Source organism: Musca domestica, unplaced genomic scaffold (genome assembly GCF_030504385.1).
Source record: "Musca domestica strain aabys unplaced genomic scaffold, Musca_domestica.polishedcontigs.V.1.1 2, whole genome shotgun sequence".
NCBI lineage: Eukaryota > Metazoa > Arthropoda > Insecta > Diptera > Muscidae > Musca > Musca domestica.
Genome location: NW_026712249.1, coordinates 9,595,619 through 9,612,204, shown reverse-complemented (window position 1 = coordinate 9,612,204; position 16,586 = coordinate 9,595,619). Strand labels below are relative to the sequence as shown.

Genomic DNA, 16,586 nt, shown 5'->3' with positions numbered 1-16,586 from the left:
TTTAGGAAATGTGTATTAAATTTAGTACAATTCCGTTTTGGGTGAACGATAGAAGCTGGTAACGAAAGACACTAATATTGCTTGAAATCTGATATTTCGTATTAGGATCACTGTTAGTGCATAGGATTGAGATTTAAAGTTGGTTTTGGAAATGTGTACTATTATTGTACGAAAAGTACTAAATGGTACTACATATGGTACTGGGTGAAGGAATAGGTATAAAAGTGTGAAATATCATATATAGGTTATTGTTGATATGTATGTTTAAGATGGATGGCGGTGGTTTGCAAATGCGTCCGAAATTTCTACGAAAAGTATTAAATGCTTCTAAATTTGGTATTGGGTGAAGATATAGATTTGAAATCGTCAAATTTGATATTCAGGTTTCTGTTGGTATCTGCAATTGAGATATGGAGGTGGTTTTGGAAATGTGTACTATAATTGTACGAAAAGTACTAAGTGGTTCTAAATTGGGTATTGGGTGCCCTATTCCTTGACCCAACACCCAATTTGGTCGCAAGTGCCAAATTCCATTCCATTTGGGCTAATATTACACGTTTCGTGCACAATAAAAGGCAAATCGGACGAAGATATATATGGGAGCTATATCCGAATCTGAATCCCGATTTTGATCTCGATAAAATTTCGGAATTGTCTTGCCGTATTTGTTATATTTCCCCAAATATTGTTGTTACAGAGTGCATAGGAGGACAAAATTATGCTATAGCTATATCTGAACCGATTTTGATCGAATTTGGCATACTTATTTCCAGGCTTAATTGGTCGTATATGCAAAATTCCATCCCATTTGGGCTAATATTACACGTTTGTCGCACAGTAAAAGGCAAATCGGACGAAGATATATATGGGAGATATATCTAAATTTCGACCCACTATCCCCAATTTCAATAGGGTTCATCCTTGAGTCAAACGAATGACTTGTGCAAAATTTCATTTGGGCATTTCGGGCAATAAATGGGACCTGTACTTTGCTTACATAAATACAGGGACAAACAGACAGACAGACAGACGACGGACAGACATGCATAAGCCGGCTCAAAATGGGATTCTATGCAGATCAACAAAAGGAACTATGGGTCTATCTCGTTTCCTTTAGCCTGTTCGTAACAGGTATGCACAAAGACATAATACCCTGAACGTAATGCACAAAGACATAATACCCTGAACATTTTGTAGGATATAAAAAGGCCCAACACAAACTGTTGAAACCAATCTTAGGTCCACTTTTCGCTGACGAAGTAGGTGGCACTTCCTAGTTCTTTATATTTAATACTTTTCTCCTCTTTTGATTCCAATTCCCAAAAAATACAACAATATATCATACCAATTTTGTCGTATCTGATCTGATTGGTATGCAACCGTATTCTACGTTCCATATTTCATATAATTATGTACCTTTCAGTACGTTTTGCATTTTTATACCCTCCATTTAGAAAAGGTGGAAAAAAATTAATGATATCCGTCTGTCGGTTAAAATCATTATATTTTTGACGTAGAGCTTCAAAATTTAACAGAGCAATTTGTATTGTGTCTAGGATTGTTGATATTGATATTCGGAATTTTGATGATTTTCCCCACATTTTTTCACGGATTTGTCTAAAAATTGGTATTTGTAGGTCATAGATTTTATGGTAATCCTAGTCACATTTACCCACGAAATTGCTTCAAATTTGGTATTTAAGAAGTATAAAATTGTCTATAGAGGTTCCCGTTTTGGTGTGGCCCCCATACAACGGCCTCACTCACTTTATGGTTTTTCGAAAAGTTTAACAGTATTATCAAAACGGTCCTACTGGAATTTCTAGTTAAAAGAGGAACACATTTGCATTCAGATACTTTAATGTAAAAATGTTTTCTTTATCCAATGGTGGTGGGTATTAAAAGTTTGGCCCGGCCGAACTTAATGTTTTTTACTGGTTATACCCTCCACCATAGTATGGATGGTATATTAAGTTTGTCATTCCGTTTGTAACACCTCGAAATATACATTTTAGACCCCACAAAGTATACATATTCCTGATCAGCATAAAGTTCTATGTCGATTTAGCAATGTCCGTCCGTCAATCCGTCTGTGGAAATCACACTAGCTTCCGAACGAAATTAAGTAGGTTGATAAAATTTTACTCAAATATGTATTATGTCTGCAGGACTTTTGGTATTGAAAATGGGCCATGTAAGTCCACGTCTTCGTATAGTCCCCCTACAACGGTACCACCCGATATTCGGTATTTTGATGATTTTAGCGACATTATTTACCGGAATTGTTTCAAAATTGGTGTTTGAAGTTCGTAATGGATTCTACATCCTAGGGCAGAAAATGAGCCATGTAGGTCCACGTCTTTGTTTAGCCCCCCTATAACGGTACCACCCGATATTCGGTATTTTGATGATTTTAGCGACATTTTTTACCGGAATTGCTTCAAATTTGGTATTTGAAGTTCGTAATGTATACTACAGCCTATGACAGAAAATTGTCTGTGCAGGTCCACGTCTTTGTATAGCCCCCCTATAACGGTACCACCCGATATTCGGTATTTTGATGATTTTAGCGACATTATTTACCGGAATTGTTTCAAATTTCGCATTTGATGTTCGTAATGGATACTACAGCCTATGACAGAAAATTGTCTGTGCGGGTTCACGTCTTCGTACAGCCCCCATATAACGGAACCCCCGATATTCGGTATTTTGATGATTTTAGATAAACAGATTTTTTTTTCAAGTATCTTATTTGAATATTGTAATAGCTTGTGATAAAAGTTGCCTATTAAGGTTCACGTCGTCGTCTATATCCTAATGTACGGCTACAATCGGTATTTTTAAGATTTTAACAGAATTTAAACGGATTTTATTTTTTTGAAAATTGCCAAATTTGTACCAAATGGTGGAGGGTATTCAAAGTTCAGCCCGGCCGAACTTACAGCTTTCGTACTTGGTTTTATTTAAGGTTTTAACCGTTGATTGAGAACAGTACATTACTTGGGAACTATTCGAATTTTTTCAGTGCAAAATTTCACTCTGGCAATTTTTCCTTTAATATTTTTTAAGTGGGAATTTTCCTTTAAATATGCCATCTTGTGTGGCCATCTCTGGCTGTGATGTTCCTCAATGGCCATGACGTCAGTCAGTCCGAGGCATGTTATTTATTACGACGTGCGACAGCTTGACGGTCCGCCCGGTGGCCCGATTTAAGTGTGATGCACTTTATTTATTGTTTGTCGAAATGTTGATTTCGAAATTTTTCAAAAAAAAATTTTATTGAAAACATCTGCATAAACAAGAAGTGGTATTTCATATATATCTTTTTATATTATAATAAATAAATATATATTTTAAATTAACTTTTTTTATATGAGACAAAAAATACAAAGTATTTAATTTTAATAGGGTTTTCTTATAATTGGCAATAGAATTTGGTGATTATCTTTATTTCTTGGTATTTCAATTCAGAGACAAAGGGAAATGTGGGTTGTTTGTTTATTTGTTGGGTTAATTATTCTCTGAAAACAAGAAAATGGTCATTGTTTTACAAAGCAAGTGTAGGGGAGGGGTTGGGAAAACCCTCACCTACATTCAAAATAATTCATACATTCCCAGAACAACATTATCCAATAGCTTGGAATCGATTGGTTGCTTGGCTGACTGGCTGGCTGGCCGGAGTGTCATTAATAATATCACCTTAATTTTGTGTAATTTCTACGAAGTGTCTACGACTGACATCAATAAACAAAGTTAACAAATAAATTTTACCAAAAGGAATAACAACAACCATACAATACAAGGTATTCCCCTCTTTGAACAAAAGAAAAAAGGAAACTAATTTTTGTGTATTTACCAACAACAAGAAGGAATAAAATAAATAAACAAAGGAAGAAAAAAAAAAAAAACAAACAAATAATGAGTTCGCGTGGCGTTTTAATTGCAACCGATTCCATGGAATCAATGGATATTCAAGTGCTGGATCCCTACAATGTCCACACCCCGAAAACACCCCCTCTACACTTGAACATCAGTAGCAGTGAAGATATTGGCTTTCCAACGAGCGCTCCCAACACCGGCAATCGCAGTGGCAGTGCTACACCCTGTCTGCTGGTTTGCAAGTGTTTTAGCGATTTAAAGCTGTCCAAGTGCAAGTGTCAACCGAATGAAGGTTAGTATTTAAGGAAAACAAATTTGTTCGTATTAAAAGAAGTGGGAAATTCGAAATATTTTTTGATGGCCTTTAAATATATCCATTTTTATAGTGTCTAAAGGAAATATGACAAACAAAATTTATTTTTTTTGTTCTTAAAAATATTGCTTTAAATCCAAAATCATTCATGAAAAAAATTTTCCTAAAATTTCTTTAATTTTTTTTGTAAAAACACATTTTCAAAAATATGAGTTTTTCTTCTGAAGATTTTAATATCTGGCTACTAAGGAATATTTTTTTTAATCCTCCAAAAAAATATTTTAAGCCATGAAAATATTATATATTATCTACATTTATATTAATAAAAGAGTGAAGCAATTGACTGACTGATTTAACAATTCATCAACGTCCAGATGAAACGCCTGAAGTTAAAAACTTAAAATTTTAGGTGAAGGTCACTCTTGGTCCGGAGGTGTTAGATAAGGCGAAAAGTATTAAAAGGTTCTATATACATCGTACCCTTTGCATTTGAGAAACAGCTAGAACTCTTAAATTTGGGATGAGGGTTACCGAAGAAGTGTATGATAGATGTACCAAGAGTTTTAGAAATTCGTACGAAAAGTACTAATATGTACTACATTTGGTACCATTTCGTATCATGTGAGGGGTTAAAGCTAAAAACTTGAAATTTGGAAATGAAATAAAGGTTGAGGAGTAGAGTCAATTCAAGGAGTTAGTTATGGAAGCGTGTAATCATGTATACGAAAAGTACTAAACGGTACTAAATTTAGTACAATTTGAATTTGGAGGAACGGATAGGGCTGAAATCTTGAAATTTAAAATTAACATCGATGGCGGAGTATAGGATTGGGGTATATACGAAGCAGTGGAAATTCGTACTTATGTGGTACTAAATTTAGTACAAGTTGGAATTGTGATAAACCGATGGAGCTGGAATTCTGAAATTTTGAATGAGAATCATTGATGAAGTGTGCGGGTTTTCCAAAGGGTCTTTGGAAATTTCAAACTTTAAGGATACAAAAAATCCTTAAAAGGTACTAAACTTCTAAAATGATACCATTTGGTATAGATGTGAACGGATATAGCTAAAAACTTGAAATTTTGTATGAGAATCGAGGTTGGAAAGTAAGTTTTGAATATGAAGGTGGTTTTGAAAATGGGTACTCAGTTTGCGAACTCTATAATATGGTGAAATCTGTATTTGAGATTTGGCAGTGGTTCTGAAATGCGTCCTATATTTGTATCAAAAGTACAAATTGGTACTAAATTTGGTCTTGGTTGAAGAGATAGGGCTGGAATCCTCCAATTTGATATTGAGGTTTCTATTGGTGTATGGAATTGTGATATGGAGATGGTTTTGGAAATGTGTACTAAGTGTGCGAAATGTACTAAATGGTACTAAATTTGGAACTGTTTGGTTTAGGGTGAACGGATGAAACAGTGATTTTTAAATTATGTATTGGCTTCCCTGACGTTATAATAAAGTGGTAGTTTTGGAAATTTGTACTACAAGTGTGCGAAAAGTTCTAAATAATACAATATCTGGGACAGTTTTTTATCGGGTGAACAGATAGTGCTTCCAGTTTACATTTTTTTTAATAGTATCGGTGTTCATTTGAAGTTTTGACATATGGAGGTGGTTATGGAGATGTGTATTATAATTGTACGAAAAGTACTTTATGGTACCATATTTAGTATTGAGTGAAGGAATAGAGATACGATTCTTAAATATGATTTATATATAATTATTGGTATCTGAGGTAGGTTTGGAAATGCGTATTATATTTATTGAGCTAAATTTGGATTTGAGTGAAGGGATATACTAGAAACCATGAGTTTTTAAATTGTAACAATTGTAGGTGTCTAAGAAATTTGATATTGAGGTTTATGTTGGTACCTGGTGGTGTGTTTGCAAAAGCGCACTATACTTGTACGAAAATTACTATATTTGGTACAGTTTGGCATTGAGTGAAGGGTTAGGATCGCTTTTCAACTTTGAAATATGCAGGTTGTGTGGGAAATGTGTACTATACTTGTACGAAATGTTCTGAATGGTACTATATTTGGTATTGGGTGAAGGAATAGAGGTAAAATTCTTAAATTTGATATTTAGATTACTACATTTGTGCTTTAGATTTGGCGGTGGTTTACAAGTTCGTTCCATATTTGTACCAGAAGTACTAAATGGTACTAAATTTTGGTATTGGTTGAAGGGATAGGGCTGGAATCCTCAATTTTGGTATTGAGGCTTTTTTTTGTATCTGGAATTGACATATGAAGGTGGTTTTGGAAATATGTACTATAATTGTGGGAAAAGTACTAAATAGTACTAAATTTGGTATTGGGTGAAGAAAAAGACCTGAAATCTTGAAAATTTTGTATGGATGTCACTCTTGGTGTCTGTTGTTGAGAGAAGGGGATGGTTTTCGATATACGTACTATAATTGTACTAATTTTTTTAATGAGGTAAATTACGGAGCTGGAATCCCGAAATATGATACTGAGATCTCTGTTGGTATATTGAATGGAGATGTGGAGGTTGTTTTGCAAATGTGTGCTATACTTGTACGAAAAGTACTAATTGGTACTAAATTTGGTATTGTGTGCATGTATAGAGCTGAAATCCCGAAATTTGATATTGAGGCCTCTATTAGGTTAGGTTATGCAGCTGATTTTTTCAAATGCTCCATATAATTGCACGAAAAGTACTAAATTGTACTAATTTTGGATCACTGCTGATGTCTAAAATGGAAAAATGTATATTGTTTTGGATAGGCGTACTAAATTGGGTAAAGGAATAGAGATGAAATCCGGAAATGTAATATTGAGAGAAATTTGGTTTCTAGGGTTTACATATTGGTCACATCGTCATTAAAAAATATTCTTTAAAAAATCCAGGTTTATTGGTCTCGTGGTTCTTAAAAAATATTCATTAAAAAATCCAGGTTTATTGGTCTCGTTGTTCTTAAAAATCCAGGTTTATTGGTCTCGTGGTTCTTAAAAAATATTCATTAAAAAATCCAGGTTTATTGGTCTCGTTGTTCTTAAAAATCCAGGTTTATTGGTCTCGTGGTTCTTAAAAAATATTCATTAAAAAATCCACGCTTATTGGTCTAATGGTCCTGGAAAAATATTCTTTAAAAATCCAGGTTTATTGGTCTCGTGGTTCTTAAAAAATATTCATTAAAAAATCCACGCTTATTGGTCTAATGGTCCTGGAAAAATATTCTTTAAAAATCCAGGTTTATTGGTCTCGTGGTTCTTAAAAAATATTCATTAAAAAATCCACGCTTATTGGTCTAATGGTCCTGGAAAAATATTCTTTAAAAGTCCAGGTTTATTGGTCTCGTGGTTCTTAAAAAATATTCATTAAAAAATCCACGCTTATTGGTCTCGTGGTTCTTAAAAAATATTCTTTAAAAATCCAGGTTTATTGGTCTCGTGGTTCTTAAAAAATATTCATTAAAAAATCCACGCTTATTGGTCTAATGGTCCTGGAAAAATATTCTTTAAAAAATCCACGAATATTGGTCTGATGATCTTTTAGAAATATTCTTCATTTCTGGAAAAATATTCTTATATTATTGACCTCATGATCCATGAAAAATATTCTTTAAAAAATCCCCGCTAACTGGTCTGCTGCTCCCTGAAAAATATTCTTTAAAAAATCTGCGATTATTGAAATGTTGGTCCTTGAAAAATATTCTTTAAAAAATCGGCTATTATTGATCTGGTGGAACTTGCAAAATTTTCCTAAGAGTATATTTAATCCTGGAATTGATGGCCCTAAAAATATATTTCTAGAAAAGAATTTTATTTATATGAAATAATAAAATAAAAATAAAATATTAAAAAAAATACCTTAGAAAATATTTATAAAATCCAAAATTACTGTTGCAAAGATTCTTGAAAAAAAAATATTTTTTTAGCCTATGTTAATTGGTGGTCCGATGTTGTTTGAGAAAAATTTATTTTCTTTAAAAAAAACAGCTCTTTGGGGGAATTTTACTTAGAACGTATCTGTCCCCCATCATTTTCGAAATGAGTCAAAGACCATTTAACCGATATAAAAAAGAAAAAAAAAAAAACACAGAACTACGAAACTGTGGCCAAATATTTATCTAAGAATTTATCATTATTTGTTCGTTGCATGACCGCGACATACCAAAAAGACAATTTGCTTACAATTTACACCACAATTCGCCACAAAATTAATGGCAAGCGGTAAGCGTCATTAAACGAACTGAAAACGAATGAAATGAATGAAAGAAAGGAAAATTTTTGGCAAAACGGAATGACGTTTAAATAGAATTCCCAAACACCCAAAAAAAATGAGGGCCACGGCGTTATTACGTTTGTTTGAATTTCAAATGCATTTTGTATCGGACATTGGCGTAGAAAGGAATATTAAGAGGGGGGATTAATTTATTTTCGAAAAAAACTCTGCCAAATCAAATATCAGCGTCAATCAAAAAAAATCTAAAAAATATTCCTTTTAACCCCTGTTATATTAAATTTTAAAAAAATTAAAAAAGTAATAAATAAAAAATAATTTTTAGCTATACTTTTTAACTAAAATTGTTATTGGTCTTCAAATAAGTAAAGCAAATATTAAAAAAAAAACTGATCTTATGCTTCATGGAAAAATATTTAAAAATTGGTGACATTTCTCTCTCTCGCTGAGACATTTATTATCTCTCAGTCAGCCACCCTCCCAGCTGGGTAATCTACCTACACCACTGGTTGGCGCACCAAAGTGTTTACCTAGAAAATTTATAAATAATACAATAATTGTTAATACAATTAATTTATTACCAATTACTCCATGCGGTTCGCGATGTCAAACCTTATTTTTAATGGAGCTGATAATCAATCATAGAAATGTCTCTATTAAATATTTTTAAGGCCCAGCAGGGGTTGGGTAGATATATTTATAAACTCTTTAAAAAAAATCAAATATTTTGTGTGTTCTGAGCTAGCTGCTAATTGCTCAATATATAAATGGGTTGATTGTTGATTGTAATTGATTAGCGCCACAGAGGTTATATACAAATTCCTCTGGGGAGCTGCTATCATAAATAAATAGAATATTAACTGATAAGAATCGTGCTATAAATAATTCCAATCTGTTTGATATATGGAGATAGTAAATCTCATTTCCAAGAGATTAGAAATATCAGAGATACTAGACATCATCACCAAGTCATGAATGGGAGGGTGGGGTAAATAATTCTGGTTTGGGCCTAAAATTAAAAACAAATGGAAGTTCGACCATATATTACGAAAATCAAGATATCGAATAAGAGTTGATTTAAAAAAATATAAATTCACAAATATTGACCATTGACTCTAAAAAATCCACGTTTATTGACCATGTAGTCCTTTTAAAAAAAATCCGAGATTATTGGTCTTTTGGTCCTTGAAAAATATTCTTTAAAAATCCACGTTTATTGGCCTCAGGGTCCTTGAAAATATTTTTAAAAAAATCCACGATTATTGAAAAAAATTCTAAAATATTTCTTCATAATTTTCCAATGCTTTCCTTTGCGTTTCACTTTCCCCATGCGTGTATTGGTATTGTTAAAAATGAAACAATAACAATAATACTGTATTGCAGACTTTCAATCCTCCCCCTCCCCCTTTTGTTACCAATGCCTACCAAAACGCATTTCAACTAACCTTTTCATATGGTCAAGGACGCTAGGGAAAATTATTTTGATTTTTAGACACCATTGCGGCCAAACACTTCTTTGCTTTGTAATTTAGTTTGCTTTCGCATTGTTCGTTTTGTTTTGTATTTGAGTTAGCTAGCTTGTTCACGCTTTGTTTGAAAACAAAAATGTTGTAATCCGAACAAAAGAAAAAAAAAAAAATAAAAACAAAAACTACAGAGAGGTTGGTTGATGTTTTATCCAACATAATGGGGTTGATTATGATGTTAAAATATACAAACAGACAGACATATATGTATTTATATACCAATTTATAATATTTTTTTGGCATTCTATTGTTTGTCGTTATCCTACAAACAGCGCCAGAATGCCGGGCAAATAATTATCTGACAATGATATATTGCCGAATATTATGGTGAAAAAAATTTCTTTATACTCTGACGAAATTGATCGAGGGGATAATCTATGGGGGTCATGAGAGACATTGAGAGAGTCCAGGGATAGATGTACCAAGGGTTTTTAGAAATGCGAACTTTAAGGTTACGAAAAATTCTGAAGGTGGCTAAATGGTACTAAATTTGGAACAGTTTGGTTTAGGGAGAATGGATGAAGCAGGGATTTTTAAATTTTGTATTGACGTCGCTATTAGGGATAGGTTTGTAAAGAAGAGTTGGTTTTGGATATGTGTTCTACAAGTGCACGAAAAGTACTAAAATATACTATATTTAGTACAATTTGGTATTGGATGAACAGATAGTGTTTGAAATCGTAAATTTGGTATTAGGGTCGCTGTTCATGTGTTGCCTGACATATGGAGATGATTTCGGAAAGGTGTACCATAATTGTATGAAAAGTACTAAATGGTACTATATTTGGTATTGGGTGAAGGGACAGAGATAAAATTCTGAAATTTAATATTTCGATTACTATGGGTATCTGTGTTTCAGAAATATGTGTTTTGGAAATATGCCCTTTATTTCTACGAAAAGTACTAAATGGTACTAAATTTGGTATTGGGTAAAGGGATCCGACTGGAATCTTCAAAGTTTAAATTAAGGTCCCTATTAGTACCTGGAATTGAGATATGGAGGTGGTTTCGGAAATGTGTACAATAGTTGCAGGAAAAGTACTAAATATTACTAAATTGGGTGAAGGGGTCCTTCTGGAATCCTCCAATTTGAAATTCAAGTCTGTTTTATTATCTGGAATTGAGATTTGGCAGTGTTTTGTAAATATGTCCTATGTTGGTACGAAAAGTACTCATTGTTACCAAATTTGGTATTGGGTGAAGGGGTCAGGCTGGAATCCTCAAATTTGAAATTGAGGTATCTGGGATTGAGATATGAAGGTGGTTCCGGAAATGTGTACTATAGTTGTAGGAAAAGTACTAAATAGTACTAAATTGGGTGAATAGGTCCTTCTGGAATCCTCCAATTTGAAATTCAAGTCTGTTTTATTATCTGGAATTGAGATTTGGCAGTGTTTTGAAAATATGTACTATATTTGTACGAAAATTACTAAATGATACTAAATTTGGTATTGGGTGGAGGGGTTAGGCTGGAGTCCTCAAATTTGAAATTAAGGTCTCTATTGGTATCTGGGATTGAGGTATGTAGATAATTTCCGAAATTTGTACTATAATTGTACTAAAAGTACTAAATAGTATTAAATTTGTCATTTGGTGAAGAAATACAGTCGTAATCCTGAAATTTTGATATTGATGCCATTGTTGGTATCTGTGGTTAAGATATGGAGGTGGTTTTGCAAATGCGACCTGTATTTCTATGAAAAGTATTAAGGGTTACTAAATTGAGTATTGGGTAAAATCTTACAGCCAAAAATTCTAAATTTTGGTATCGAGGTCACTGTTGGTGTATGTAGTAGGTAGTTTCGGATATTCGTAGTATATCTCTACGAACAGTATGGTAGTAAATATGGACTTCGGTTTTAGGGTAGAGTTGGAATTCTGAAATTGGATATGGAGGCCACTTTTGGTATATTGTTTTGAGAGAAGGAGGTGGATGTGGGAATGCGTACTATGATTGTTCGAAGAGTGCTAAATGGTAATAAATTTGTTGAGTGAATAGATAGATCTCGAAACCTGAAATTTGATATTGATTTAGACATAGTGGTGCTGACCAATTTTTATACCCTCAGCCATATGGCCACAGACAGAATATACCATTTGATATGGCCAAAAGGTTCCTCATTGAAATAACGGTTTTAGACCCGTTTCAGGACATTTGGAGTCGATCTAGGTTTGTCCCTCCGTCCGTCTGTCTGGCTGGCTGTTGCGCATGATAACTCTCGAAGGGAGTATCCGATTTGATCCAAACTTGGTACATCGTAATAATTTTATTAACCTAGATCGAGTTCGTTCTGGTACCTCCCTTACGAAAGATCAATATTTTAACAAAAAATAATTTACCTCATCGAAAGAGAAAGGATCATTCAATTTTGTCCAAACTTTGTAAATCCCAATTTTTTTGTCAGTGCGAAAATGGGCAACATAGGCCCGACCCATCAAGGACATCCCACACAAAGGGTCTATATTTGGAATAATTATAACTCTTATAAATTCCTAGTTTTTTTACCAACACAAGATCTAGTATGAAGATGAAAAATATCGAACCACTAATTCTGGTACCTCTCACACAAGGGTTCAACATTTTGAATAACTATTTCTCTCATGAAATGCGAAATAAGCACTCGATTCTTTTTATATTTCACACAACTTAATATGTTTATAAAGAAAAAATTTGGTGTGAAGATGGAATATATCGGTTCATTCCTTGCGGCACCTCCCCCACAACGGTCCACAGTAATTATCTCTCATAAAATATAAAATAAGCGTCAGATTGTCTATAAATTTCAGACATCGCAATATTTTTACTAACACAAGATCTGGTGGCAGAAGATGGATATATGGGCCCACTCATTCTGGTACCTCCCCCACTACGGGTCAAAATTTTTAATAATCGCTAATAAAATGTGAAATGAGCATCAGAATTTTTTATAAATTCTCACATCCCAATATTTTTACTAACACGTGATCTGTCGTGAAGATCGTAGATATCGATCCCATCTTTCTGGTACCTTCCCCCACAATGGAGTCAACATTTTGAATAACAAAACGTTCATAAACGTGACATATCCATCCGATTCTTCTCGTACCTCCCCCACAAAGTACCACAATTTTCAATACTTATATCTCTCATAGTTTGCGAAAAAAGTCAAAGTTTTTTTTTAAACTTGGTGCCTTCTAATATTTTTCTCACCCAGAGATCTGATGTGAATATGGAATTTATCGACTCACTCCTTGTGCTACCTTCCCCACAAAAGTTCAATATTTTGATTATTGGAATAAAATTGGAAATAAATGTTTATTTTTTTTTAAATTTTGCACTTACCATCATTTTTATCAATATGAAGTACTTTGGTCCGCTATATAATGTGGAACCTCAGGTATGTTTCAAAATTTTACAAAAATTATGACTTATCTTATAAATTGTGATGAAAATTGGCACACTCCTTCAGAACCACCACCATAAAGGGTCAATAGGTTGAACAATCATAAGGCAAGGCTGAGGCTATACATTTGTTGGCAAAACCGACTGATACCTTTTAACTTGTTTAAATACTAGAATTGCATTTGTGTTTAATTTCGCCACCTTTGAGCTTTTGGTCAATATTTTGGTTTGCCTAATGTTGGGCTTGAACTTGCGATCTTCGGACGTGTAGTTAGGCACACCATGAACTCACAACTTGATGTGGATCGACAAATTTTTTGTGGTTTCTGATTTTTTTATACCCTCTACTAATTATTATTTACCTTTCTGGTAATTCAAATTGTATGCAGTTGTCATTACCAGTCGGGCTAAAAGTGGCACATGTGCCTACCAAACCTTTACTGTGTAGTTACATGAACCATATCTTAATAAGCCTTTTCCAATGGTTCCATATCATTTAATGCTAATCAATTCTTTAATAGATTTATTATACGCTCTCATAATATTTACAGATAGTGACAAAGTTGCGTTTACATTAGCAACAACACCAATAAATTCGTTAAATATATTTACCTCCCAACCTTATCTCGCTCGCCTGCCTCAAAATATTTACCACCCTGGGACTTATCGCCCTTTTTAGAAAAAAACAGGCATCAACACCAGGTTTTGCCATTCTCATGTCAGACAAAATTAATTGACCCAAGCAAACAAACAAATCGACTCACACACACAGACCCAGACCCATACACTCAGATTCTCACACCGATATTCTGATGATAATAACCCAATTTTTGCTGATCCGTAGCAGAACATTTTTTTGTGATCATGATTTGCGAATGTGAACGTGAATGTAATTTGCTTGTCTTTTATTTATTTATTTTTTGTTGTTGGTGCGAGAGTGGGCCAGAGCGATTAATTTTATTTTATTTTGATTGCCATAGACCATAATTTGATTACAAAACATACACACGCACACATACCCGCATACATGTTTACAAATCAAACTGCACTATGTGTATATTTGTACGTACGTAGATATGTTTCATCAGCCGGCAATTGCTATCACCAACGAAAAAAAAAAGAATCAACAATAATAACAACAACAATATTTTTCATCACAAAGTCATAAACATCTTCATAGAGCGGCAGCAGCAGCGGCAGTAGTAGAAGCATCTCATCGGTAGTCCTCGCTAGAAGCTGGCAGTGAAAACATTTAGGAAGCAAAAAAAATATATTTTTAACAATGAATTTTAATAGCTCCGATTTAATGGAGAATACTCCGACTTTTGAAAAGCTCTATCAAAGTTTCCACTCATACGAAGAAGCGAAAAGTATTTTCCAGAAAGAAATTGTAATTTTTTTCGATGGGCTAGATATTAATCGTTATTATTTTTTGGTTTATTTTTTCAGGAAGTGATTCACCTTTGGCCGGTGCTGTTGCTGCGGGCCAGCTACAACCACCAAAAACACCCGGCGCCCTCGATGAGGCCACTGTCGATGATGTCTTGCCAAATGAGATTTCCGCACCATACGAAGTTCCACAATTTCCCATTGAGCAGATTGAAAAGAAACTACAAATACAGAGACAACTTAATGTCCGGTAAGTAGAGGAATGTTAAAGAAAAACTCCAGACCGAAGAATTTTAAAAGAATTTAAAAAAATCACAAGGGTTAGAAGTTCTCAAAAAGAAAGAAAAAACATGTTGACACAAAGCAACAAAAAAGAAAAAATACCGGAAAACCAGGTCGATTTTGAAAATAGAGCTAAAAATAGAAGACACATTTATCGGAGTTTTGAAAGTTTAAATTGCAACCCTGTAGGAAATACGTATTGATTTAAATAATGATGATTTAAATAAGTGCTGATTTACTATTGACTTTATCACCAGTACTACTTACCAAGTGTGGATAAGTAATGATTTTTCTTCTCGACTTTTGTACTCAGAAGTCTCTAGTGACATGGTCAGTACCTCTTAAGCGGCATATGGAGACATTGTAACTAATATTAAAAATTGAACTATTGATTTGTCACCAGGACATGATCAGTATTATTTAGACAGCCAATGTTTTTTTATACCCTCAGTCATATGGATACAGAGGATATATATCATTTGATATCGATACTATCCAAACGTGCCTATTCAGGCTCCTATTCAAGAATTTGCTAAAATTGCAATTAAAGATCCTATTATTAAAATAGTTAAAAATATAATTTTTGATGAATTATTAAAAATTAAAAGATAGGTCCTAATCCTTTTTTAGACTCTCTTTGGGCCAAATCTGTTGCAGGACATTTGGAGTCGTTCGTCCGTCTGGCTGGCTGATTGGTATGCACGATAACTCTCGAAGGGAGTATACATCGTAATATAATTATCAAACTTAGATCGAGTTCGGAAATTGATAATAGTGGTCCAACCCTTCTCGTACCTCGCTCATAAAAGGTTACAAGTTTCATAGAAAATAATATACCTCATAGAACAAGAAAGGATCATCCAATTTAGTTCAAACTTTGCAAATTCGAATATATGTATTGGGGTTATGTCAGGTGGGAAAATGGACCCACTCCATCAAATACCTCCCCCATAAAGAGTCCCCCATAAAGGGTAAAATAAGAGTTCAATTGTCTTCAAGTTTCGCGCATCTGAATTTTTTTACCATCCTAAAATATGGTATGAGATGTAATATATCGGACCACTTCTTCTGTTATCTCCCACACAAGGTGTCAAAAGTTTGAATAATCATATCCCTCATTAAAAATAAGTATCCAATTCTCTTTAAATTTCGCACATCTCAATATTTCTACTGGCGAAAAATCTGGTGTGAAGGTGGGATGTTTCGGTCCAGTCCTTTGGGCACATCCCTCAAAAAGGCATCAAAGGGGTCAAAATGTTAAATAATTATATCTCTCATAAAATGTGAACTAAGCATCTCATTCCATCTAAACTTCCCACTATCAAATATTTATACTAACACAAGTTATGATATGAATATGATAGATATCGGATTACCCCTTCTGGTACCTTCCCCACAAAGAATCACAATTTTCAAAAGTTTTATCTCTCACAACCTTTGAAACAAGTCAAACAAACACGCATATCGTATAGTATCATATAGTCGGCCCGATCCGACTTTTAACCTTACTTTACTGCTTATTTCTGTTCCCTTCTGTTCATCAACAACCCATTGGTTTTATATCTTGTTTTTAATAAAGGCCTAAACCTTTTTCTAAGT

General features: G+C 33.7%; 1 protein-coding gene across 4 annotated transcripts in view; it reads left to right on the top strand.

The window, feature by feature from the left end:
* LOC101900828 (AMP deaminase 2) overlaps positions 1 to 16,586 on the top strand; it is a 55,829-nt gene that overhangs the window by 15,448 nt on the left and 23,795 nt on the right. For 2 of the 4 annotated variants that reach the window (XM_005178917.4, XM_005178919.4), the window contains exons 2-3: positions 3,726 to 4,171; positions 14,766 to 14,955. In XM_005178917.4, the coding sequence (XP_005178974.1) occupies positions 3,919 to 4,171; positions 14,766 to 14,955 (443 nt within the window). In that variant the 5' untranslated portion in view covers positions 3,726 to 3,918. Of the gene's footprint in view, positions 1 to 3,725; positions 4,172 to 14,530; positions 14,687 to 14,765; positions 14,956 to 16,586 lie in introns of those variants that run through there. The other 2 variants (XM_011292372.3, XM_005178920.4) reach the window with 2 other exon arrangements.